This window comes from Nelumbo lutea, chromosome 5 (genome assembly GCF_056320005.1).
Source record: "Nelumbo lutea isolate HS-2025 chromosome 5, American lotus-T2T, whole genome shotgun sequence".
In the NCBI taxonomy this organism is placed as follows: Eukaryota; Viridiplantae; Streptophyta; class Magnoliopsida; order Proteales; family Nelumbonaceae; genus Nelumbo; species Nelumbo lutea.
The window spans coordinates 85,147,552-85,175,070 of record NC_142688.1 but is presented as its reverse complement, the minus strand read 5'-3'; the positions used below and the strand labels follow the sequence as shown (position 1 = coordinate 85,175,070).

The following is a 27,519-nucleotide window of genomic DNA, read 5'->3' as shown; positions in this document are numbered from 1 at the left end:
ATCAACATTTGAGCTCCATTTGATTCACAAGAATAGGAGTATAGAATCAAAATCAAAATGGGTTATTCCGATTATAACTATTTGGTTGGGCAGAATCAGAATCCTATTCTCATTTTTGTTGGAATGGCATTCTCCAGAATAGCCATTCTCCGCCCCTCCCTTGAGAATGAAATCCCATTCCAACTTATTTTAATTTCCAATTCTGTTTGAACCAAACTGACTATAGGAATATATTATTCCCGATTCCGGAGGATTTCCATTCCATTCCAATTCCGATAACCAAACGGACCTTGGATTTTTCATTTGAAAAGGATACTTCTTTTTTTTTTTTTTTTCTTTGTCTAACCTAACTGTCACGGTATCACCTCACCTTACCTCGTTAGAGGGTTACGAGGAGGAAATTGAAACCAAATAAGAATAACCGACTAGAAAAGTTTGAGCATCAGCTAGTTACGACTTCTGAGTTGTGTACGGAAACCCCAGATTACGGAATGTGGTGTGTTAGATATTTTGCGTTGGAATCAAGGGTTTGTTTCGTAAATTCAGGGGCGTATAAATAAGGGAGCTTCATAGCCGGATAGACCTGCGTTCCGGCCGTTCGAGAAGCCATCAGTCGTCCGGACTCCTGAGTCCAGCAAACCAACCGAGAAATAAGGCTTCCCTTGCGTCTCTCTCTCTCTCTGTAGTCTAGCCTCTATATAATATCTCTCTTCTTCTCTTCTACGATTTCAGTTCAGACACGTTTGAGCGGGCAACTTCTCGATCAGTCTTGAAGGTAATTACCCGATTTCTCGAACAATTACAATACCAATAACAACAACAAAATAATGGCGATTTGTATTGTAATGACCTTATCGATTAATTTGGTTGATCTCGGTCTGAGGCTTTGTTGTTTGACGTCCATTTTTTTAAGAGATTTAGATATTCTTGTTTTTTTAAGAAAATTTCGAGATTTCTTTCGTTAGTTGAATAATTCACTTTTTTGAAGCTATGTTTTTCTGTTTGTTTCTTTGCAAGAATTTTTAGTCATTAATGTGCAATCTCAGCTGGATTGGTTCGTAATCTTCTCTCTCTCTCTCTCTCTCTCTCTCTCTCTCTCTCTCTCTCTCTCTCTCTCTCATCCTGATCATAATGAAATTTGTTTTGCAATTTTGAAGAAAATGTCTCTTTTTTTTTTGAATAATTAATTGACACTTTTGTTGTTTGAAGCAGAATCAGCCGAACGAGAGGCGTGAGCTAGAGACCGACGAGCAAAACATCACGAAACCGGAATTTGTAAGGAGTCCTTCGAGGAATCTTGAAGCTCTGAATTCCGCCTAGACAGCTTAAATCCGTTTGGAATTCGGATTTTCTCAGGCTTTCGGGGGATCCTGGAAAGAGTGCCTTTCAGTTCTGTGAAAGTCTCAACGACTTCACAGGATTAGTGAATTCTACTTTCAGATAAATATTTTAACTTTTACTGGAGAGGTTATAAAAAGGTTGGCGGCTGACCACGGATCGAAGCACCTTTAGTGGATGTGTGCGAGTTTAATCTCATTTGGATTTGGGGTTTATGGGAAACATGGAGAGGCTTCTGTTGTCTGTGCTGGCGGAGAGCCAGGCCGGAGGAGAGTCGGTGCTTACAACGATGAAGTTTGCGGTCTTACCTATAGCGAAGGTCTTCACAATGTGCTTCTTGGGATTTCTCATGGCATCCAAGTATGTTAATATTCTACCCGCTACAGGACGCAAGCTCTTGAACGGGGTAAGCTAATGAGTTCCCAGAACAAACCCTTTCTCTTCCTGACAATTGAGTTTTCACCCTCTTGCTATTCTGCATTACTTTGCCTACCTTCTTCTGATATGGTGCCTTAGATGGATAAATTCTATTGAATCAAGAATAACAATTTTTTTTCCCTTTTTTTTTGGAATAATCTATCGAAAATGAACTCAAATAGGAAGTGTTTATTGCTTTGCACTTTTTCTACAGCTTCTGTTGATGAATAAATCAGACAACTCCAAACGAACAGAGGAAACACAACTTATCAGAATAATTCCTGCAGAGTAGCAATACATGACAATTATCAACAGATTTCCATTTAGGCTATCTTCTTATTTGAAGATGCCCCCCAAGATTGTGCTGAGCCGAAATCCCTAAATCCCATGCTCATTTTAGTCGGTCAAAAGGCAGAGAGCAAACTGCCATATCTCAGCATATACCATTTTCAGACCCAAAAAATGAAATCTGGAAACTTGTTGGGCCGAACATTTGAATATATGGCAGTGAAGGAGCTTGTAGCCTTAATATTGGTTTTTTGTGTATTACTGAATACCTTCTAATTCCGGGAGGGGGGAAAAAATATAGACTTAAAAATGGTCCAAATAGAGTTTGGTAGCAAACGAGACATTCTAAACTACTTAAGCTAATCAAAAAGAGGGGGAAATCTCTAATCACTTTAAATTGTACTAAGTTCTTAGCACAGCAATTACACAGTGAGCTAGTTTAAAGTCCAAACCTTTCATGAGTTTTGTTTTATCATATATAGGTTTTTATTTTGATGGATGTGGTATCTGCATCTAGGCAATCTCTAATTATTTTGTTACTTATGATCTGAAAAATTAACTGCTTATTTCTAACATATGATGCAGTTGGTCTTTTCACTTTTGCTTCCATGTTTGATTTTTTCTCAACTTGGACGATCCGTCTCTCTACAGAAAATTATTGAGTGGTAAGATTTCAAATTCACTGCTTCTCTTATGCAGATATTTCTAGAAAACCAGCATCAGTCGTTTCTGTAACAAGTTTATTGTTCAACCTTGGAGTTTTATTGGTGAAACTGATGTAGTTCTCAAAACTTTCAGTCTTGTTGCATGATGTAATAGATATGGATTTCAACATTTTTTTTCTTTTTTTTTTAACATAACTAATGTGGAGAGATGGTTCCATTGACCAACTTATATACATAATCAAATATTAGATGATTTACAGATTTAATTTTTTATTACTAATGGTGTGAATGCCGAATAACTATCCATGTTTTTTTATTACTTGATGGAAAATGTCTGCTTATTTTCTTATGAACTTGCATGCATTAACCCTTTGCTGGTAGCTCGTCAAAATAGTATGAACATTTAGTATCTTGCCCGGTAGTTAAACTGGACATGCCTTTCCTATATGTATCTAATTTGATTGGAGCAAAATATTATTCAATTCTTCTGATGTAATTACTTTATCAATTCAACAATTTTCTTTATAAAATTTATCTCAGTGAGAGTAGTTATTTCTATCTAAGACCTAAGTACTAATATAATCCTGTAATGGTGGCAATTTAAAATGTAGATAGAAGAAATTATGACCCTTTGGTATCTAAGCTGACTTCCTTGGGTATTTCAAATTTAAAGTGCATGGTAGTTGCATTTGAACCATTCAAAGATCCACTGGTTTGATCATCTATTTTATTTTTAAGCAAGCAAGAAGTCTCCATTTCTTTCACTTTTATTAGCCAAGGAAAAGAAAATGATGCGATCAATTTAATTTGGAATAACACAGTTAATCATGCGTTTACCTTCTTGTAGCTTTATCGATTTCTGTATAACATGTTAGCAATTGATTTCAAGCCCGAATTTGTGCTACAGGTGGTTTATTCCTTTCAATGTAATTCTGGCTACCATATCAGGCTCACTAATAGGGTTAACTGTTGCATCTGTTGTTCGGCCACCATATCCATTCTTCAAGTTTACCATTGTACAAATTGGAATCGGTAAGTTACACTGTCAGAGTGTAGGACATTTGAGCTGTTTATATGGATATCAGGCCCTGTAGTCTCTAGTAGGTAGAGCATTAAGTTCCAAAGAAAATGCATTCTGACTTCTTAGTTATATTTGAATGCAGGGAACATTGGAAATGTGCCCCTTGTCCTGATTGCCGCTTTATGTCGAGACAAATCTAATCCCTTTGGTGACTCAAATAAGTGTAGACAAGATGGAAATGCCTATATCGCATTTGGCCAATGGGTAGGCATCAAGTTATATTTGTGTTCTCGGTAGCTCTTTTTTTGGTACCTTGGGTACTGCTTTTTTTTTTTTTTTTTTGATAAGCAAGCAGAATTTCATTAAAGAGTGGATGAGCTCCCCACTAGAGCAAAATATACATGAAAGAAGAGCTGATTATACATCCAGCTCAAAGATTACAGAGGTCCAACTATTGTGTACTGCTTTGCTTATTCTTATTTAGCTCATTCATTCAAAAATGCAAATATCTATATCACCTAAAAATTCTGAAATTGGTGTAGGAATTGGAAATTTGATTTATTTCTCCCTGGATTCTTTCCTTGTTCCCATATTTATATCACCAAATCTCCAATTGACTGATGCTTGGTTAAAACTGCCTCCTCAGGACATTATTATGTAATTGATACAACACTTGGATGATCTTCAAATAGCAAATTCAGGATGGAGAATTTATTAGTTTGATGATCTTCAAATAGCAAAAACCCTCAGATTCATATCAGGAGTTATATGGGCTGGGAATGGGGATGGGAATTTATTTGTTTTGTTTTTTAAATGAAATAAAAAAAAAAAAAAAAAAAAAACAAAACAAAATGATTGACATCATAAAAAAACCATTGGGAATGGGGATCCCATGGGGACAGGGATGGGGATAACCTTGCCCTGCTGGTGGGGATTGGAATAGGGATTTTCGCAGGGACAGGGATAGCAAGTGGCTCCCCATCCCTGCCCCGCCCTGTTGCCATTCCTGCCCGGGCTTGGCCTAGTCCCAACCCCAAGCCTGGGCCTGGTTAGAAATGATCACCCCTAATTCATATCCTTTCTTCCTTCTATGGGAAACAGATATGTAGGGTTAGAAAAAACATAATGATTCGTATATGTTGATGTCTGACTTATTCACATGGTTTTGGAGTCTACTCTGGTAACTTGTTTAAAGTCTTCAGCAAATGCTAAGTCATGAATTTTCTTAACTGGACCCAAAGCCTGATTGACTTGTATATAAAAAATTGGTGTTTATGTGTCAGGTGGGTGCCATCATTCTATACACATACGTATTTCAGATGCTCGCACCTCCACCAGAAGGCTCCTTTGAGATTGAGGCTGGAAATCTTCCAATCAAGAACCCTCCGAAAAATTGCACACCTGAGCAAGCTCCCTTGCTTACACAGGAGCCTGAGTCAATGGATTCAAATAACTCAAAGGGTGGAAAGGTAAGAAGAAACTCTTCTTCATTAAGTTTTAGTTTATTTTCTTTCCTTTTTCTCTGTTGTCCTTTCTCATCATCATCATCTCTGGTTTTGTTATTTTTTGGGATCGACAAACTGGGTCTAACATGTTGGCAATTTGGCTGAGAATCTATAGACTGACTTCTTCAGTAAAATTAATTTTCCAAACCAAGTCTTTTTTTTTTTTACAATTTTTGTGTAATTTAACATTTAGTTATGGCCATTCTGTTGCCAATTGCCATGATTTCTAGAGATTCATATGCTAGAGATCTGAATATGTTCTTCCCCCCTACAGAATACCTGAATAATTGATATGCGAAAGGATGGGTTGTACATAGTTTTGTCCTATTGTATTAGTTTGCATTGGTAGCACTGTATCATATGTATCTCTCCTACTATAATATCCCTCTTCATCAAATACTGCAATAAAATCCCAAATACATTTCTTGCACTAAGGATATTTTCTCTTACTCCAGTGTCTCTAAAAACTTGATACCAACTGCAATAGCTCAACCCAACAAATTGCCAATCCTAATTGAAACCAAGCTCTGATGCCATATTACCCCCTAGGGTGTTGAAGCTCCTTTTTGGTTCCAACCTTAAAGCTTGAAACCAAGTTGCAAGAAGGGGGAAAAGTAGAAGACAAGACTAAAGGGGCATCTAGAGTAGTTAATTCTCATCTGGGCCAAGGTAGAAATAAGAGAAAGATATATATGATTCAGCAACTACTTTATGCTAATACAATGTGGCAAAACTTTGTCAGCCCTCTTTTCACATGGCAGTCCATGAACCAAGGTAAGACTGATCTCTATTGCAGTATAACTAATGGAAATTGTTCTCCTCTCCTGGATTTGATTACTTAATTTGATCTTCCTCAATTTCCTTTGTTTTCTTTGGAAGGTTGGGTTTTAATTTGTGGTTCATATCTCCTGATCACAAATTCAGTTTAGTTTACCAGCTTAACATGCATTTTTAGGTATATGAGTATTATCACAGTCTTGATGTGCAGAGAAGTAAATAAGATTAGTTTTTCTTTTTCAGTAAGCAATTAAAAATCTGATTTTCTTCATTATTTCTTTTTTTTTTATCAATGATTTTCTTCATTATTTCTAGTTTATGCATTTTAGCTACAACTCCATTATAGAAAAATGACAAAAAAAGTGGTGCCCTCTGAATTTGAATATCCTAACAATCAGCAACTTATTCTACTATCATCAAATAATACATGGAATTTCTAATATAAGTCTATATAAGTAGACTAAGGCCCTATTGGAGATGCAAAATAGCTGTGATGAAATCATGGAATATATCTGTTGCTTCACAAGCAAAAGGCATTCTATTACTTGCATTTGTTGAAACATTATCCTAAAACTTGTTGGCATTTTCTGAAGGAATCTTGTTTGTCATATTATCATATCTTTGTTCAGTAGGTAAAAGCTTTCCAGAAAGGCTTTGTTTTACAAGCTCTTTACATTTGTTGATGCAGATTAAAGGTTTCTTGACCTTTTTATATGAGAAGTTGAAGCTCAAGCAAATCCTTCAGCCTCCTATCATTGCTTCTGTGAGTTTAAGCATCTTAAACTTTCAAATTCTTACATCATCTTTCCTGGGAAAATTTCTTTTGTAATTGAATGTGATAATGAAGATCAGAACTATGTTTTACATAACACCAAAATGGTGACTACCAGTTTTTTTAAGGGCAGCCCAGTGCACGAGTCTCCCGCCAATGTGTGGTCTAGGTCTGGGGAGGGACAGATGTATGCAGCCTTACCCCTGCACATACAGGGAAGCTGTTTCCAAGGGTTTAAACATTTTGTTAAGTCTATTAGCATAATTTTAGAGACCATACAGTGTGTGTACCAAGATCCTAGTGCCCATTGTCATGTTTAAGTTCATCTGCTTGTTGATTTTGAATAAGAATAGGACTCATTAGCTACTATTTCTTATTTTAAAAATAACCCAATTCATGGAATTCCATTTTTGAACAATCTTGGTGATTCAGCTTGATTGCTTTGGTTCATTGCAAAGGCATATAAAGCTCTAGGCAACTCGGAAGGTTCATTGTTTCCTAAGCCTAGAAATTCACCTGAAACTTCATTTTTGATGTGCCTAGCAGCTAAATGCACCAAAGTCAAGGATCATCTTGCTGATGACATAGTCCCTTTTTCCATTACCCGATGATTTGTTCTTCATCAAGTTCATTCATCCTTAACATTTTGACTTAAAATGTTGTTTTATAATTTCCCAAGAAGGCTTGCTTGCTTTGATTATTTATTTTTCAAATTCTCATTGAGTTTTTTATTATTTTTTTTTATTTTTTGATGCTGTGTGTATATCATTATGTGCTGGCCGCAGATCCTGGCAATAATAATTGGGTGTGTACCGGTTTTGAAGCGCTTCATCCTTACAGATGATGCACCACTCTTCTTCTTTACTGACAGTTGCATAATTCTTGGGTACGTATAGTTGTATCTTTTACAATACAAGTATGTGCGACCATGTGTGTTTGTATGATGGCCTTGTTTTACTGTCATGCATTGAAACAGCAATTCTACTTACCAACAACAGCAACAGTGAAAGCAGTTAAAGAATTCCTTTGAAAATGTGAAATGGAAAAAGAAAAAATAAAAGAAAAGAAAGTAAAACAATTTTCTTGATGAGAAAGAAAGTAAAATATCATAATTGGGGATTCTGAGGTATTAGTTTGTAGGTCATAAGAACATGCAAAAGCATATTGACACAAATATGTTTGCCGTCATTGTTTATATGAAACTAATGCATGGAAAATGTAATTTCTAAGTTAAGTTTGTAATTGTTTTATACAAATTAATGGAAACGTCATCCTTGCAGAAGAAATATATTTACAGAGCTAAAACATGACCAGGAATACATAGGGCCATAGAGGTGGTGTTCCCAGCACCTGTTAATGTCTCCTTTTCATGGATGGGGATCCCATTGTAGCATGTCTTGACCTACATTTGGAGCTTGGAAACAACTATTTTGTGTCTTTTCAATTGGGTAGCAAAATATGTGAAGATAAAAAATAAAAAAAAAAACAATGTATCTAAATAAATATATGATAAATTGAAGTTTGATTGTAACATCTCTTCACCCTGTACCTTGTAGAACAATAAGTGTTCTTTAATAATGGTAATGTCCAACTTCTGTACACCAACCGACAGGGAAGTGATGGCTCATTTACTTTAACTTCTACACCCTAATTACAAAATATATTAGGTACAAGATGAATTTTGCATATTCATTTGTAGCCCACTGATACTCATCTATAGTAGCATTTTTTTTTTCTTAAGCTTTACCTATAGCTGGTTTGTTGATTTCTAATGATATCTACAATGATATCTTTTAATAGGGAGGCCATGATACCATGCATTTTGCTGGCGTTGGGTGGTAATCTTGTAGATGGTAAGCTTTTATTCCATGTTATTTTGTTTTGAGAAGAGCCCTGAGGGGCATACAACAGACACTTGAAACCACAGTCAAATTGGCTATTTTCTACCCAATATTATAGTTAGATTTTCCTCAAGGTGTCAGCTCAACAAATTATTTGGCCTCTTTGCTTGATGCAGGGCCGGGAAGTTCAAAATTAGGACTACGAACAACTGCTGCTATTATCTTTGGGAGGTTGGTTCTGGTTCCACCTGCCGGACTGGGGATTGTTATGCTAGCTGATAAGCTTGGACTTCTACCAGCTGGAGATAAGATGTTCAGATTTGTCCTTCTTCTCCAGCATACAATGCCTACGTCCGTGCTTTCTGGTGAGATTTTGTTCCCTTTTTACTTTGCTTTTTAAAACACTCAAAAACCTGTGATGGATCGATCTATTGAGTACAAGCTATATTCTCTAGTTATATGACATAAATCCATGATGTTTTATTAGTAATATTGCAACTTAAAAAGGTTTGTGTATGGTTGCTTTCTTGCGTACTCTGTTAGTAATATTGCAAGGCAAGGAATTATTACGTTATTTATTTATTTCTTGGGGCTTGTAGGAGCTGTTGCCAATTTAAGAGGTTGCGGAAGGGAGGCAGCTGCTGTTCTTTTCTGGGTGCACGTCTTTGCTGTCTTCTCAATGGCTGGTTGGATTGTTCTCTATCTCCGCATACTATTCTGAGAGGATGGATATATATATATATATATATATATATATATATATATATATATATATGAATTTACGATTCCCCTGCCCTTGGTCATGGCTTTGCGTTGGCGCGCCATCATTTTCTTATCAAGATAATATGGTTTACAGTTTTTGTTGATGAAAAATATATAATATTATCTTTTCGATATAAATCTTTGCTGTGTAACCATAAATTTGTAGGAGCAGTACTGCACTTTACAAGGAGCGCCTTTGTTTATATAAGCAACTCTTTTTAGGGTGCTCCGTGTTCGAGAGGGGTCTTGCTCTTGCACTTATTTATTGCTCAATTTTAGCCGGAGAACAAGGCCCTTGGTTTCTAAATCTTTTTTCCATTGCTGCAAATGCAAGCAGAGTTTGGTGGGAATTTTGTCTGTGATGATGCAAATATGCTCGTCTCATTCTCCTCTTGGTCATGGTTGGCAAGGTTCCGGTAGGGCATATCGGCCTCTATCGATACTTTTTTTAAGTTTTATTTATTTCTTTCAAAACCGGTTCAGAGGGGTCGGTTTAAGGCCCGATTACCCTCTGAACCATGGTCTGATCCGATACAACCCCTGGAGGGGTACCCATATTGGAAAGCCATCGATACAGGCCGATACGTGTCAATACTTTGAACCTTGATGGTTGGTAATCTTAGGCCACATTTGGAAGTGCTTATTTTAAAAATAAGGGATTATTTTTTAAGCTCAAACTTCCAAGTGCTTATTCAAATTTTTACTCCAAAAATTATCCATGGTAAATTTTTAGAATACTAATTATATCCTTTTATAAAAGTATTATTAAAGTAATTTTACATGAAAGCAGTTTTATAAAAGCATTTTATCTAAAATACTTTTATGAAAGCACTTTTATAAAAAAACTTCTATTAGAGTACTTTTATTCATTCACTTCGAATTGGAGATTTTGAAATTTTAAAAGAAAATAAAGGACAAAAGAGTAGCAAGTGCTCATTTAAGTGTTTATTGGAGAAAAAGACCACCAAACGGCAAATATGAAATATATGCTTATTTGCTAAAATAAACATTTGAAAAAACTGGATGTCAAATGCAAATAAGTGTTTATTGGAATAAACACTTTGTTTCTAAGCACATATTTTTAACATAAGCACTCCCAAACATGGCCTAAACTAGAATATTTTAAATCCTTATTTGCTGACCATTTCCATTGCTTGTAGCCAGTAGCCATCTTTTTATTATTCCCAATTTCCCACCTCAAACTATTTTTTCTAACCTTTTTTGTTTTTGTATTTTACTCAATTTTGAAACTTTGTATTTTATATTATTTTATTACACATTTGTATCTGTACACTTGTACTCTTTCAAAACTACATGGTATCGAATAAAAAAAAATGTCAAGACTCGATCTCTTTCACTACTTTGAAGCCACAAATGTACTTTCTTTGATTCATTAGGCCTCCTTTCGATCTGTATACGAGAGGCCTAGGGTCCAACATAAAAACTTTGGCTGGCTGTTTGAGGCCTTTCTGTGTATGGCACGACACATTATCATGACCACGTGGGATGAAATAAAAATAATAGCAAGCAAATGACGGTTCAGCTCAGGATCAAAATTCTTAGGCCCAAAGTACAGTTGGAGTAGGTGTAGCTCGAAATTGATGTCAATTCATAGGTGGCCATTGATGTATAAAATGATGGTATTTGACATTTTGAATGTTTATAAGTCCAAAATGTAATTCAGAAATCTGCATTAGGCCTGTCCTCAATTGTTTTAGCCCAAAAGACAAGTAAAGAACTGAGTGGGTGAACACATCATGTGTTGATGTGCAGTAAGCTGAGAAATAGGAGCTTGGATCTCCTACCAACAAAAAAACCATTCCGACATGTTTCAGCTTCAACATGATCTCTCTCTTCACATATTTCATACATGATGGGTCCTAATCATGGTTTTCAAAACTGGACCGGACCGGATGGTCAGACCGGAAAATTGGGAATCAGTCACCTGACCGGTTCTGTTTTTCCCCAAACCCGCTTTTTCCCCCAAAACTGTTGATTTTGGTCAGCAAACTGCTGAACCAGCCGGTTAATCGTTTGAATAGTTTTGACCATTTTTCAATTTTTTTTTTATTTTTTTGTCAGAATGAGCTGGCCGTTCGGGTTGAACAGTCAGACTGTTTAAATCGGTAACCGGACCCCTGACCAGTCCGGTCACCGGTTCGGTTTTAAAAAACATGGTCCTAATCTTTATGGTGAGATGTATTGAATATGGGTTGCAACTTTTGCAGGTTAGGATCAGGATTTTATCAAAATTTCAATGGGCTCAAAACCCAAGCCCAAAACAGTATAAAATGTTAACTCGAGCCAATCTGACTTGCATCCTTTTAAAACCATGTTGAGACAGTTTTTTTTTTATATCCTAGTGCTCAGTTTGGAAGGAATACAAATACAAATATGTACAGTGCAAATATATACAAAATACAAGGTTTTATACTTTACAAATTTATATTTGTAGTTCTTCCAAACTAACCCTAACTTGAAAAACAGACTCCAAATAACCAAAGCTTTTTTGGGGGTCCAAAAACATGTTTACAGTTCGCGTAATTCATACTCCAAATCTCCAATAACGCCTTTAGGTATGAGCATTGCTCCATTGTGCGTGTTGGGATCATGAGCTATGAGGACTGTCCACTGCGTTCCTCAGTGTTCGAATATCACTCAAAAGAAAAAAGAAAAAAGAGAGAGAGATCCTATTATGTTTAATGATGATTTTGAATTATTTTTGAGCTTTGTTGGAATCTTTTCATCGATCCAAAATTTTGAATTATAGTAGGCTGACATGTTTTTAGAGGATTAATTCCTTTGATTCTAAGAATCACTTTTAAGTTTGAATTAAATTATTGGAACTTTTTCCTATCTTTCAAGTTCAAAATTATTCTAAGAATTGATTCTTTGAGCAGAATTGTGACCTAATAGTAATAGCCCTGGACGGGACACCTAATCATACTGAGTTCTGTAGTCAATCTTTAATGAGGGACCCATACTATGGTGGATCATAATCCTTTGTACATGACTACATGTGCCATGGCATCTCAAGAGGACACTTTTAGACTCTGCTTCTTCTGCCATCTAAGATCCTCCTCTACGATCAGCCATTGAATTGTTTTGTAAATCTGTACTATTGTTTACAAACTTAATTTATATGTCATTCTTGTTTTCGTGTTCATATGCATAATTTGTTTACCTTCAGGCTCCATTCGCTTTTCGGTAGGTTATATATTTGGGTAAGTGTTTTCCAATAAAGACTTATCCGGGTAAGTACATTTATCCATGTTCTTTTATTTTCTATGTAAATAAAGCAATTATTATTTTAATCATAAAAATTCATTATTACTAAAAGCGGCATTTTGTCCTATTCAATTATCGGTAGAAAAGTTATTTATCCACCTAGGAAATAGGGACAATTTGTAATACCAAGAAAAATAAACTTTCCCTTATTCCCACATAAATCTAAAAAAAGAACATGAGTTTTTTAGTCAATGAGAATTCCCATTAATCAACTTTCCCCTCTCAAAATTAAAAAATGAAAATAAAATAAAAGGAACGCCCCCTTCGATTTAAATTATACAACTTCTAATTGCTTAGTATATTTTTTTTATTAAATTCAACAAACATTAATGGTTTAAATTACCGACCAATACCAATATATTAGTGCTAATAGGTCCACCTGAGCCTGGCCCAGGCCCAAGACCAATCTGAGGGTGTCAACTGTCAAGTTTGGGCTACGCCTGAGTGGGGCAATTTAAATTTCTTTGAACCCTGTATGCATGATGCATCCTTTCCAATTAATGGATTTAGGTATTATCAATCACAACCACTGAATTAGCTGGATCCTCTCTCTCTCTCTCTCTCTCTTGCCAAGAATATAATGGCATTCACATTTTAGTTAGAAATGTCAATATCCCACCACCACGTTTTGTCTTCGTTTTCCACCCTCTCCTATGTAACCATAACCGTCGGGAAAACTTTGGGTGCTTGGGAGCTTTTTCTGTCCTGCTACATGAAACGTTACCATGGGTGCGACTTGTGAGGAAAAAAAAGAGTATTTGCAATTAATATTTTCAGTCAAAAAAAGAAACAAAAAACTGAATGGGGCAACGTGTCATGGCTGGAAACTGAAAAAGGCTATTGTTCTCAAACAGTCAATGTTTTTCTTTGTTATGCCCATCTCTTCATTAACCATTCCCTTACTCCACCTCAGCCTTGAATCCAATCAGCCATTGAGTAGCAGACCCCATTAAGTATAAGGCCGAACCCCACCCTACTATTAATCGGTCATCTCAACTCTGAACCGATAGACCCAATTATATTTGACAAGCCTTTAGCTTGCTAATTTGACAATAAAACTGTAATTAATCTATGTTCTTAAAAGTTAAAATATCCTATAATATATCCCTAGCTCTGCATGTTTATGTTCATTTCGGGTTTCAATTGAACCAAAACAGCTAAGCTTATTACAATTGGAACTAAGTGTGCGCAGACCCAGATGGGTCATTGGGGTTGAGTCGGTTGACCACAAGACCATCGACAGCCCTAGGCACGGTATACAGAAACGAGGATAGTGAGAGACACTGATCAGGCCAGCCTGGAAATTGAATCAGTTACCCAAGATTTCTTAGAATTGTTATTGGTTTCCAGTCTGGGAATTAAATTACTTGTATAGTTACTAATTATGTTCTTACACTTGCTACTAATACACGCAAAGTAATTAAAGCCCAGTGCAAGAAAAATTACGTCCTTGAGGGCTGGAGACTAACTAGACAATTCAGACTGTCTAGAGATTGTTCTGTTACCTGTTAGAAGAAGACTCACCGGAAGCAGATGGAAAAATTGATGGTGGGAAAGTGCCATATAAAACTCTGGTTCGTCATCTTTGCCTCTTTTGCTCTATGGTTCATCTTGTTTTACTTCGATTCCTCTTCTTTACCAAATAGAAAGAACAGATATATACACTCTTTGTTGTCCCCCTATTGGACTCCGCTACTCGTTCCAGAGAATAATACTCAACTCAACAGTGGAAAACCATTAATGGGTAGCGGGTTGGAGCCTGCAGTTAGCCAACTAGATGTCAGTGGAAATGGGTCCGAGTATAATAACCATGTTAACATTAGATTACCTGATGATAATGCTGATTCTGCCACCAACACCATTGATAATGGGAGTTTGGCTGATTCTAATTCATGTTCAGGTCGCTATATTCATATGTATGATCTTCCTATTCGATTCAATGATGATGTTATTAAGGACTGTAGGTCCCTCAATGTATGGTATGATATGTGCCGACCATTGACAAACAGGGGACTCGGTCCCCAACTGATCAACTCCAACAAGGTCTTCTCCGATAAGGGCTGGTATGAGACAGACCAATTCATGTTAGAGATCATCTTCCATGAAAGGATGAAGCGATACGAGTGCTTAACAAACGATTCATCCTTGGCATCAGCACACTATGTGCCCTTCTATGCAGGTTTTGACGTAAGCCGTTACCTCTGGGGATTTAACACATCCATTCGAGATGCCACTCCTCTTGCTCTTATTAATTGGCTCAGAGAGAGAAGTGAATGGAAGGTTTTGGGGGGAAGAGACCACTTCCTAGTTGCAGGAAGAACCACATGGGAATTCAGGAGGTTGACAGAAGAGGACTCCGACTGGGGCAACAGGCTTATGGTCTTACCTGAAGGTAAGAACATGACGATGTTAGTGATTGAGTCAAGCCCTTGGCACAGAAATGATTTTGCAATACCATATCCCACCTACTTTCATCCTTCAACAGATGATGAGGTCTTCCAGTGGCAGAATAGGATAAGGAGATTGAGAAGGAGATACTTGTTTTCCTTCGCTGGTGCCCCACGTCCCAATATTTCAGGGTCGGTCAGGGGCCAGATTATCGAGCAGTGCCAAGCTTCTAACAAGTGTAGGTTGTTGGACTGTTCCACAAAAACCAATTGCCAAAATCCGAGTAACGTGATGAAGTTGTTTCAAGCTTCAGCTTTCTGCTTACAGCCTCCTGGGGACTCGTATACTCGGAGATCAGCTTTTGATTCGATGTTGGCTGGGTGTATACCAGTTTTCTTCCATCCAGGTTCTGCGTACGTGCAGTATCTGTGGCACCTACCCAAGAATTACACAAATTATTCTGTGTTTATTTCGGAGGATGATGTCAAGGCAGGGAATGTCAGCATAGAGGAGAAGCTGCGTAGGATTCCTAAAGAGGAGGTGAAAGGTATGAGGGAGCAAGTGATACAGCTAATTCCTGGACTGATATATGCAAATCCAAGTTCCACACTGGAGACTGTCGAAGATGCTTTCGATTTAGCAGTTCGAGGAGTGATTGATAGGGTTAATAGAATCAGGAAGGAGATTAAAGATGGGGTGAATTCTGGTTTGAGTTACGACGAGATGGACAGTTGGAAGTATAATTTGTTTGGGACAGTGGAAAAGCATGAATGGGATTCTTTCTTTTATAAATGGAAGCATACAAAATCTTAAGTCAAAAAACAGACAAATGGAATAAGAGTTGAATCAGTTCAATTGTAAAGCAAAGATAGAACTAGGTAAAGCACCCATTACCCATTTGTGGTCACTACTCATACTCACTATAGAAAAAAAAAAAAAAAAACTGTAGTTTGGTAAACTTGCCTTAGAAGTGGAAGGAAGTTCAGTGATCTTTTTTCCTCTTCTATAGAATATAAGCCAGGAAAAAACTTCAGTTGTATTAATGCTTTAATTGTTGCAAATCTGCACAACAATCATCTCAACCAGGGAAGGATCTTCCTCAGTTAATCTCAGTTCCACTGTCATTTTTTCTGCTAAATTACTTGAATCATGAAAGGGACTTTCTTGAATTGTCCACTTCAGAGGCAGCGTCGACAGTTGCCTCTGCAACCAAGACGCCACTGAATGTTGAAGCCCCTCCCAACAAGATTGTTGATCTAATAGCCAATGTCTAGATTTTTCAGCCTGAGATTTGTTTTACTTCTCAACATGGTTCTTCAGTTCACGGTGGTTGTATTTAAGAGAGATGAGACATTGAGGGGGATTTCATTTTCTTCAGCTATAAAGAGGCATTGAGGTGTCGGAATACTTGTTACTTAACTAACTTTTGTAAGCCTATAAACCATCAATAAATATTTTCATATTACGAATGCGGGAATGCTAGTATTCTTTCTTTGCTGGATCATGGATGTAATATATCTAGGCAATGTTTTGCATTAATGCTGTTTTACGAGAACGGTGCCACATAGGTACCATATTAAAGAAAATGGTACTTCAAACAACACTTTTTTGTTTGGTATTTTTTCTTTTTCAGAAAAAAAAAAAAAAAAAAAAAAAAGCGTTGAAATTGAATCGGTCATAAGTCCAGTTACCAGGTCGAACGGTCCGATCATTCAAACCGAACGGTCGGTCCGTTCTGACAGAAATTAAAAAATAAGTCTGAACTTACTCTGTTCAGACTTCAGATACCACACCAAAGGCCAGCAAGGATGGCGTCCACTACTGCCATCAACTCCCCATTTTCCACCAACACCGCCAATTGTGTTCGAAAAATCACCCATTTCCAACGCGCTACCGTTAATAGCTTCGTTGGCCTCTGGAAAACCACAAGAATCACCATTTCCTCTCTTGCGCCACTGCAAGTCCTTGGTAAATAGAGGTTGTTGCTGGTTAATCGTTGTCAGTCGTGGCTGCCGCAAGTCGTGAGTCGGGGTATGAGGACTGAGAGGAGGGAAGGGTGAGAACGAAAATGAATGACTTTTGCTCTAACCCTAAAGGCCTAATTTGTAAGAGTTTTTTTTTTGTTTTTATTATTTTTTTAAATCAATGAAAATGAAATTTGTAACCCACGAGCCACTGCCCGGGTTGAACAGTTTAGCAGTTTGACCACCCGGGTCAGTGGTTTTCTAACATTTTCAACAGTTTTTTAGGATTTAGTGGTTTATAGTATAATCAGACCCGAAGGGCTGAACAGTTGCCGGTTTCTTGGTCCGACCGTTCGGTCCAGTCCGGCTTTGAAAACTATGGTCTGGAGCAACACCAAATTCAATGTTTTTAAAGAAAACGGTGTGTTGCTGCCAATGATACAATAACATGGCACCATGTGACATATATAGCACTCATACCAAACAAAACCAGTGCTGTTTTCTCAAAAAGCGCCTATGTGGCATCACTGGTTCCAAACAAAACTAAGCGCCATTTTCCAAAAAAATAATGCTTACAATTCCACAAGCCCAACACCATTTTTCTCAAAAAATGGTGAGATGTTTCCAGCACCGATGCCAAACACCTACCTAGTTAAGGATGTTACAAGATCGAGTGTATTGCTGGAGTCAAATTTCATTTATCATACACTTAATACTTTAGCAAGATTTGAGAGTAGTATTGCAAATATATTTATATATATATATATATATATATATATATAACTGTTGGTTGTTTCCATCCTAAACTTCCAAGGAAGTGAATTTAGGAAAGAAGCTTAGCGCCTTTGCAAGCTTAACAAAACGTGCACCAGTGAACGACAAATGAAGCCCCTCGAGCCCGCGTCCAATGAACGAAGATAGGACCGGGATGTACTTATAGGGATTTACCTGCCTGTGGGGTGTGGCTGTGGGGTGCGTGAGTGACTAGCATATAGGAAAGCTATTGACAAAGTCTATCAGAACCCAGTGACAGGCCACAGGATGCTTACAAATCTCAATAACACGTATCAATCCCGTTTCCTTGTTTGTAAATATGTTCACGGTGTTTATTTTTCACTTTCTTGCTGGCTTACCTGGTTTTTGTAATCTGGGTCTTGACAAATTGTAATCTGGCTCATCTCTTTATCAACACATTCAACAAATTGGATGTGTCCAAACCTTGGGTCTTGGCAAATTGTAAATGGTGGAACACGATTCCTGTTGGGCATAAAACTAGTTGATCTGAGTTGTATGTAATCAATTCAATTCACCAGTCACCACGCATAAAATTAGCACTCTCTAGTCAATACAGTAAGCCTTCATGTAACAGCAGTACTCCCACCTACCTCCCGGGCCCTCTTCCAACTAAAATTATCAATTTGCAATGCCCAGTTCAGTGTTCGCGTCCAATTGGAATGCATGACTAATTGACCACGTCCTGTAACAAACTGAACTTCTTAGGGTTGGGCTATATGGTGTATATTTGTCTGACCATTTGCTCTAGACAAGGTCGATGCAGATAACTTCTTTGCGCTTTGCGGCTTGTTAATTTTAATAATCACCACCATACCCATCTTCTTCTTCCAAGCCCTGTCCCATAAATTTCCAACTTTACGACATATTATGCTATTCTTCTTGTCTGGCTCACAAATTCTGTACACATTAAAGCATTATCAAAGCAGAAAACCTCAATCTCAAAAGTTCCAATCCAAAGCCACTTGCTCATGTAAAAACTATTACAATTACTGATTTAATGTCAAACAAGGTTTTAATCACATAGGACCTTAGAAAAAAGACCACCATCTCCTTTTCCTGTTCTCCCTCTGATCATGTATGAAGGATCTCCCAGAAGATCTATCAACTTGCTGCCCATGCTGCCATTGGAAGCCACAATGACCTCTTCGCCCACCTTCAACATGAGGGTTCCGGAACCACAAAACAAGAGCAATACCAACAAGGCTGAAAATTGGAGCAGTAGCAAGAAAAAACCACCTTCCTCTTCCACCTCCTCTGGCAGAGCTAACTGTTGCACATTCCAGACCAGCTTCATGAGCTTCATCTTCCTCACAATCAGTGGACACATCAGAGGAACCATCCTCACTTGGGTCCTGCTGCTGAATCTCATTATTTCCTATTGTTCTAGAGGCAGCGTTCCTTTTCTCTTCATAATCCTTGTCATCAGTGGGAAGCTCATAGCGACAAAGGGGACAAGAGTTTCTAGCACTCAACCATGGCAAAATACAGGAAGGGTGATAAAAGTGCAAACAGGGAAGCTGAGTAGATTCAGTACCGATGGGTAGAGAATCTTTACAAATAGCACAAACCAAGCCGCCTCCCTTCTCCTGTTCCTCATTAACGACTATACGAGGCAAACTGTCCACAAAAGAAGCAGCTGCTGGGGGTGCCCCTTGTCTTGAGTTGTCAGACTGTGCAAGTTGGTCAAGAAGTTCTTCAAAGCCTCTTGAATCAAGATAATCACCAAAACGACCCATATATGCACGCCTACTTTCGTGGATTCTCCAATGAATACCCCCACTTTCAGGAGATGGAATCCCTCTCAGCCAATTCATGGGGCCATCATTTTCCCCAGGACTCCTGGTGACAGCATTTTGGACCCAGCCTTCTGCTCCTCTGGTTTCAATTGTATTTTCCTCAAAGCCATCTCCTTCCCATCCAACATCTCCTACATCTTGATCATCCGAGTCCCAGTAATTAGGACCTGCATGCATAGGGTCGATGTCAGTATCACTGTTGATATTGCTTCCATCATCTGGTTGGATAAAGATTTCTCTATCCAGGAAACCATTTCCATCCACGGATATATCAGAGTCCTCACCATAAGCACTGAAAGAAATCGCATCGCTCTCACCATGAAAAACCCCATTCCAACTAAAACTAACATTTGATTCACTCTCTCCAAAAACAGAATCATAGTTATCAAAACCCTCACTTTCATTGTCAGACAGCACCCTCCTCCATCTCCTAGACCCACTTGGAGTGGTATGAGAACTCGCATGCCGCAGCCCCGTTGCAGCAGCATCACCTTCTATTAGTTGGGTACCATGCTCAAAGGTAGAAATGGGAACAGTATGCTGGTTATGTCTAACCAGATTAATCAGATGTGAGAACTGTTGTGAAAATAGATCTTCTATTGACTCAGAACTCCTACTATACCTGGCTCTTCTTCCTCTGGGTGGCCTTCTCTGATGAGACTCTCGTATGGTCATCTCTAAATCTTCAAGGAACATAGCTTTGCAATCCCTGCATACATTGATAGTTTCTGGATCTTCACTCACCTCATTATCTGTATAGAAGATTCTCTGGCATAAGCCACAATGTGCCTCCATCTGGTCAGAATGGTTAACCGCTGCACTACTATTCATCTGGGAAAGTTCTGCAGTCTCATCCTCCAAGGGAATATTATGTGATTCCGCATCCATATGGAACTGGTTATAAGATAAAAACCAAAGGCCAAACATACATGATATCAATAATGAAGAATCATGATACCATTCTAATACAGGAGCTTAAACTGAATACAGGAAATATTAGCCCGTCAACATAGAGAACTACACAAAACTAACAATCAAATATTTTATATTTATTTGTAGTGCTCACCTTACAGGAACTGCACACTGTGACTAATTAGAACATATAAACAAAAGGCATCAAAGGACAAATAAATAGACATGCCCACAAAAGGAGAAGGCCCCTATCCACTGAACTACTGAATAGAAGTTACATTTGGCATCTGCAATAGCAGGCTTTAACAGTTATAACATCAAGATCCAATAGATTCCGTCTACAATGTCATAGTATAGTGTAAAATTCACAATGAGCAATATTACAATCACAAAATGAGAACATTTTAATATGTAAGAAACATTTTATTTTGTACTCATGAATCTTTTTTATCACCCAATACCAGTTAACAATTTCTATATTTGATTGATAACACTGAAATGTTTGCATTAGCATGTAAAAAAAATAAACGAAATTTACAATGCTGATTGTGCACAGGCAACCCCACAATCCTTTTGATTTACCCCTCAAGCCCATGATGCCCCCCCTTTCTTTTATTTAATTACATATATGAATCCACTGTCCTGTAGTAGTTACCTAATAAAATTGATCCCTACTGGTACCTTGTTTTGCAAGTGAATCTACCATTCCATTTACTGATCTACGTTTTCGAATGAAGATTATCCTCATCTCCCTTGCTATTTGCCTGATCTCTCTCGTGGTGTGCCTATACTGCCATGGTGCTGGAGTATAGTGCTTGAGCCATCTAATTATTACTCTCAAGTCCCTTCCACCATCAAATCCTTATGGTTAAGTGTCTTTTCAAGAAAGAGTATCAAAAGAGAGGTTATTTCCACTCTCAAATAGAAGCATTCTTTGTCAGACATGTGCCTATTCACTCTCAAAAAAAAAGTATGAGCTTCAAATGGTAGTTACCTCTAAACAAATCTATATATCAAAAAAAGTATCAAATAAAAAACTAACATAAATTTACAATATAAATAATGGATGTCAAACAAAATTGATCAGAATATTGATCATGTACTTGGTATGAGGTGGTCATTCTCTAGTATAATATAAAAGTAGGGCAGGAAATAAAAGGCAAAACAGAGAAGTTTTTTTAGGTGTTCTTTCAATAAAGATGTGCTGGTAAGGAGCTACCATGAAGAAGAGGGCCACATCAAATAGTTGAAGTTGCACTCATTCTTTGAAAGGAAAAGACTGTAACTACCTATCTCACCCTATGGAGGCTGTTATACCAAACATAACTCGTGTAACTTGTCTACTATATCTTTTTGTTATCAATAACAAGGTTAAAGTTTTTTTAGGTGTTCATTCAATAAAGATGTGCTGGTATGGAGCTACCGTGAACAAGGGGGGCCACATCAAATAGTCAAACATGCTTTGAAAGCAAAGACTGTAACAACTACCTATCTCACCCTATGAAGGCTGTTATACCAAACATAACTCATGCAACTTGTCTACTACCTTGTAACAGAATAACAGATATATTGATGTATCTTTCTGCTATCAGTAACAAGGTATAAGAAAGGAAAGGCAAGTAATTGTTACTTGTCTGAAAAAAGAAAAGAAAAGAAATGGCAAGCAGTCTCCCTAAAATATGGGGGAAACAGTACCAAGGCCTACAAAACCTTAGGGATCTTTTCCGATAGTAAAATAAAAATTTTATTAAAAGGAAATAAAAGAAATTAAAAGGAGACCAAAAGTTACCAAGAGAAGATAAAAGCAACCCTACCCTTAAACTCAATCCAACAACAGCACTGAGAAAAACACCCAAAAACAAGCTCACCAAACTACTAGACAGATTAAAAGCAACCAACCACTCACACAAATATGAACACCAACCCACCAAAACCAAAAAAAAGAAAGAAAAAGCAATTACAAACAACAAAACCCAAACAAAAGAAACCAGACTCCAACTTATCACCACTCAAAGACCTTCCTTGATTATTACACACCACCAGCCAGCATTTTGAAAATGAAAAGATTTACTTCTCTTACAAACTTTCTAAGATTCCTTCACCTTCTTTTTTCTTTCTTCTTTTTTTTTAGATAGATATAAGCCTCCCTCCTTCACCTTCTTGATAGGTATGACCTCAAACGAACCCCTTTTCAACCTGGAAAAAACTTTTGAAATCTGAACGGATCAATTATTTTAACAATTTCTGAAGTATCATGTTGCATTGAGAATCTTCTCAAACATTTTCTGATCCATATAGATGTCATTGATCCTCTCTAATTCCGGCACTGCATTCTTCTTAAAGGTCTGATTTGCAATTGTCCTTCACCCTCTACATCATAATCCCCTACCATATTAGATGATTTTCTACCCCATTTAAGATCAATTCTTAAATTAAAACCAGCTGGATTATTATCCAGTTTAACATTATCCCTGTCCTTTGAGGGCATATAAAACTTTTCTTCCAACTTCTTAAACATTTTCCTTACAAACTCCTCCCCCAAGAAAAAATAACCCCAAAGCTTTACTCACCACCAGGTCCTCCACTTCAGTATTCACCACTGTGTCTACATCAATTGATCTTCCAATTTCATGAGTCCCGTCAATAATAACCTCTTCCTCATTGGAAATATCTACCTCCTCCACTTCAAGTTCAATCTCAGCATCCTCTTGTAATGGCTTAGTTCTGTATTTACTTATTCTTCTTCTATAGACTTTTGAACCTAAACTCTCACCTTCTTGTCCCTCTGCACAACCTTCCCTCTCTTTTTCGCAATCAACTTCGTCAGTCACCAATCCCCCCATCTATCTAAATGCCTAAGACCATCTACATTGAGTTTTCTAATCTCAGAATTTGGGCCCACCTCAACAGGATGTTTAACCTAGAAGCTAAAGACTGAGGTTCTGTAATCATGATTTTGAATCTCCATGGTTGTGTTGGAATAATGGTAAGATCTCAGGCTGACAAGTGTGAGAACTGATCAGAGTCTGAGGGTGACCACTTTGTACAATTAGGGGTGTCAATTGGACTGGATTTGGTCCAATCCGATCCAGTCCAATGTGAGTCCATTATAAATGGACCAGGTCCAAACCGATCCAATGAATGTTCTGGACCAATTTGGACCGGTCCAATTCAATGTCTGGACCGTCCAATCTATTTAAATTCATTTTGATTTAGATTGGTTTCAACCCAAACCCAGTCCATTAACATATATATTCTTATCTTATATAAATGGACCAGATATTGGCTTAATCCAACCCAATCCAATATAAATTTGTTACGGACGGACCAGGTCCAATCCAATTTAATAAATATTTTGGACCGGATTGGTCCAATCCAATATGTCTTGTTGGTGTGTCCAATCCATCCAAATTGATTTTGGACTGAACAGGGTCCAATCCAAAACTGGTCCATTGACACCCTTATACAATCAAAGGCCAATGGTTAGGTCCATATCCAGTCAACTCCTCCCAAGACCCCAGATAGCTGAGACCAGCATCGGGTAATGACTAATGACCTTATGGCTGTGTTTGAGAGCTCTGCTCCATAGCAAACCACCCAATCTCTGAACCATAAGCATGATAGGAACAATAACAGAAGAAATACCTGGGAGGAAGCCCAGCCAAGGATTCACTCTTTTAATACCTATTCTATTTTTAGTTTTTAGTTTGGCTCTTTTGTTCATACTTACCATGCAACTTATCCATCTAATTATTTATTTCCCCTCATTGAGTTCAAAAGCCAGAATACCTAAAACTTATACTTTCAAGAATATCCAACCACCACTACAGCTAGTCTTAATCTTCAAACCCTAAATCCAGTATTTCCTTATAGTACAAACTCATAATTCCTGTTTACAAACATGCCCAACAAGTTCCCAGAAATTTCTCAAGAAAATTAAAATTGGCAATAAGATGTGTACTATAGTTCTCCTAGAAAACCCTATTTATGTACCTTTAAACAGTCTTTAGGACCCCTTTAACCCCTTCTAACATTGAAAAACATAATCTAATGTGACAGTGGCTGTCATTGGACGGTCCAATTGAAATGGATGGGGCAATGATATTTAAAATAAATAACCATTTTTTGGTAGACTCTATTCTTTGCTAAGATTGAAACTACTATTGGACCATAACATGTGGATATTACGGTGACCATAAATGCTAGCCAAATCCTTCTAAATTCTAGCATCTATCCCATTGACCCCCCCCCCCCCCTTTCTTTTCAGTGATATAGAACTTGCATTGAAAAACCATTTTCAAAACTGACTATCTGTTTCTTTCCAAATTCCAAACACTAATAAATTGATACCTTTCTTTAACTCTCCCCCCTCTTCCCCCGACAGTTTAAAATTCTAGATAGCCCTTTCAATGCCCCTTGTACCTTCCTTCTTCAACTCTGACCTATATTTCAATCAAATCTCATAATGAGAGGGCAAAAATGCCACTCACTCTGGAACCGATTTCCAAGTATTTTTCCCCTGGAATCATACATTGTAACTGCAACTTGAGAAGCAGCAGGCATATCGATCTAGTGATGCGCACCAAAAGAAGCATCTATGCAGAACTATAATGCCTATAGTTCCCCAAATGAGACTTTTGATGCAAAAACTCATTTTCGTTCATTTTTTTCGTCTCTTCCAACAAAGCTATATGTCTTTGAGTAAAGCAAAAAAACTATATAGCTTAATTGTATAGTAGATAATGAAGTTTGTCAGTGTATCTAGTGTCATGTAAACTGAATATCGATGAAAAGGAGCCAACCCATTTTCCGAATTATCCATTAACAGACGTAATTTGAAGATAAAATAAAATAAAGAAAGGGAGAGAAATTGAAAGGAGAAGAAAGCAGATAATCCTAATAAACCATATCCAATAAGTCTTAAAAGAAACATTTTATGAGATAAAGCTTTAAGAGGGCGAAATCTTACCAAAAGTAATAAAAATGGGACTCCTTTTACAGTCTTCTGAATTCGAGATCTCACCAAGACAACATGTGAAAGTTCGGATTTAAGGTCCAAACTAAGAAATTCGAATCCAAAGGGAATCCAAAATCAGGGTTTATGAAGTTCGAGAATTTTGTGGCAGATGGAATTAGAACTGGGATTCAGCGATGGAAGGACCATGATCGGATGAAATGGGTGGGAGGAATCGGAAATCAGTGGGGGGATTGAGGGGTAGGGGAGGAGAGAGAACAAGAGAAGAAGAAAATTGAGGCCTTTTGTGGAACTTTGTTTCAGGGTTGGGTGCAAGAGTGCGCCACCAAGGACGACTTATGATTGCATCGCTGCAGCCTGCAGGAAGTGTGAATTGGGTCGTGGAGGAGGGAGGGAGTAGGGAGCACTGAGGCAGGGACCACCCCAACCCTTTACCCTCTCTGTTTCCTGACTAAAAAAAGGTAAAAAAAAATCAGGAAATGTCAAAGGGATCCTTTGGCTTCAATTTCGCTTTAATGAGATTCACTGTTTAGAAAATCAGGCCGGACCAACCGGTGAGAATCATGACTAATCCCTGCCCAGTTCGAATTGGGATCTGGGCGCCTCACAACGACCTCGCAGCACATCCCACCGTGCATAGGGAACATTTCCTGTAAATAATAACACAGAAGTATTGAAGATATTCTGAATACATGGTGCGATGTGTCTATGAAGCGCTATGTGTGAGGAGTAGATCCGGTCTCGCTCAATTCCGTCATACCTTATAAATCATAAGTAAAAAAAAAAACTGCCTAAAACAGTTGACTCTGTCCATTCAGAAAATTGGTGAATCGGTCCTAGTCTTAGAAAATCAGTCATTTTTTATTTTGTAAATATAAATGCAAACTTTTAGATACTATATATTTGTGCTTACATGTTTGATTAGGGTGGTTTTTTATTTTGAAAAACTTTTTTAAATTAATGTTATTTTTCAAAAAAAAACCTTTTTAACCTCAAATCTTAATTTTAATATACAAAATTGAAACTAAAATAAAAAGATACATGTTATAGTAGAATATAATTATACATTTTGAATATATGCATATAATCAACTTATATTATATTATATTATATTACTACACACATATACATCATCATGATTCGATCTCTAGTTGAACCTCTGGCCCATCAATCTCTCCCTTTTCCAAGCCATATCAAAATCCAAATCTATAAACATTTTCTGAAACCCATACATAGATGGTGGGGTTGTTCATAACAAGGCACAAACCGACCAACCTGTTCCAATCCAATCTGAGTTGGTCGATTTTTCTTTAGTATCGACAGGTTTCGGGTTACAAAAAAACATAAACTAATGGTTTGGTTCAGTTTCGGCTTTCACACATGAAAACCGAAACTGAACCGACTAAGATGCATATGTTATATATATAATATATTTCAGATATTATATATATATATATATATATATATATATATGATGCCACCTAGGCCAACGGTTTTGTACAGATTTGTCGACGGTCATGATTTTCCCCGATTGTGGCTATACTGGGAAAGAAAGACCGCCGATAGTTCGTCGGCATTGGCCAATGCCGGCGGTCATGTGGTTTATGCCGGCGATTTGGGACCGTCGGCATAAACTTGTTTTTTTGTAGTAACGGTTCAACCAGTAAGGTCATTTGGTTGCTAATTATTATCATCATCATCATTTGATACTACCACGTGCAAAAATAAACGTGAAAATAAGAATTAGTTTTATTAATGATGAAAATGGAATGCATTATTTAAAATCAACTGAAAAAGAAAAATGGTTTTTCCATCCAAGTGATGGTTTAATGGTTCAACTATCCATGCCAAATGGATTAATACATGGTGTTATTGTTAAATAATAAAATACATAAAATTCTAGAAAATATAGAAATTTTAGATAATTTTGGGTACATTCTATGATATTATATATTTATCATATATATAAAAAATTGAGATTAATGAGAATTATTTTCATTAATGATATAAATGGG

The 27,519-nt window shown here is 37.3% G+C and overlaps 3 protein-coding genes across 4 annotated transcripts; 2 read left to right on the top strand and 1 right to left on the bottom strand.

Moving 5' to 3' along the window:
* Window positions 1-536: 536 nt before the first annotated feature.
* LOC148853232 (Auxin efflux carrier family protein) lies at window positions 537-9,693 on the top strand. Of its 2 annotated transcripts, none has more exons than XM_088942882.1 (11): window positions 537-775; window positions 1,213-1,744; window positions 2,629-2,708; window positions 3,616-3,740; window positions 3,872-3,993; window positions 5,013-5,198; window positions 6,700-6,774; window positions 7,569-7,669; window positions 8,584-8,636; window positions 8,801-8,989; window positions 9,224-9,693. In XM_088942882.1, the coding sequence occupies exons 2-11, from the start codon at window positions 1,553-1,555 to the stop codon at window positions 9,343-9,345; spliced, it is 1,245 nt and encodes a 414-aa protein (XP_088799008.1). In that variant the 5' UTR covers window positions 537-775; window positions 1,213-1,552; the 3' UTR covers window positions 9,346-9,693. The 2 variants fall into 2 exon arrangements, with proteins under 2 accessions (XP_088799008.1, XP_088799009.1); XM_088942883.1 differs by having other exon boundaries at window positions 586-775; window positions 1,210-1,744.
* Window positions 9,694-14,051: 4,358 nt separating this feature from the next.
* LOC148853231 (xyloglucan galactosyltransferase MUR3-like) lies at window positions 14,052-15,917 on the top strand. Its single transcript, XM_088946989.1, has one exon. It carries the CDS (start codon window positions 14,208-14,210, stop codon window positions 15,873-15,875), a length of 1,668 nt encoding a protein of 555 aa, XP_088803115.1. The 5' UTR covers window positions 14,052-14,207; the 3' UTR covers window positions 15,876-15,917.
* Window positions 15,918-18,286: 2,369 nt separating this feature from the next.
* On the bottom strand, window positions 18,287-25,988 carry LOC148853230 (RING/U-box superfamily protein). Its single transcript, XM_088947393.1, has 2 exons — window positions 25,499-25,988; window positions 18,287-20,511 (listed from the first exon to the last, which is right to left on the bottom strand). Exon 2 carries the CDS (start codon window positions 20,503-20,505, stop codon window positions 18,850-18,852), a length of 1,656 nt encoding a protein of 551 aa, XP_088803519.1. The 5' UTR covers window positions 20,506-20,511; window positions 25,499-25,988; the 3' UTR covers window positions 18,287-18,849.
* Window positions 25,989-27,519: the final 1,531 nt, after the last annotated feature.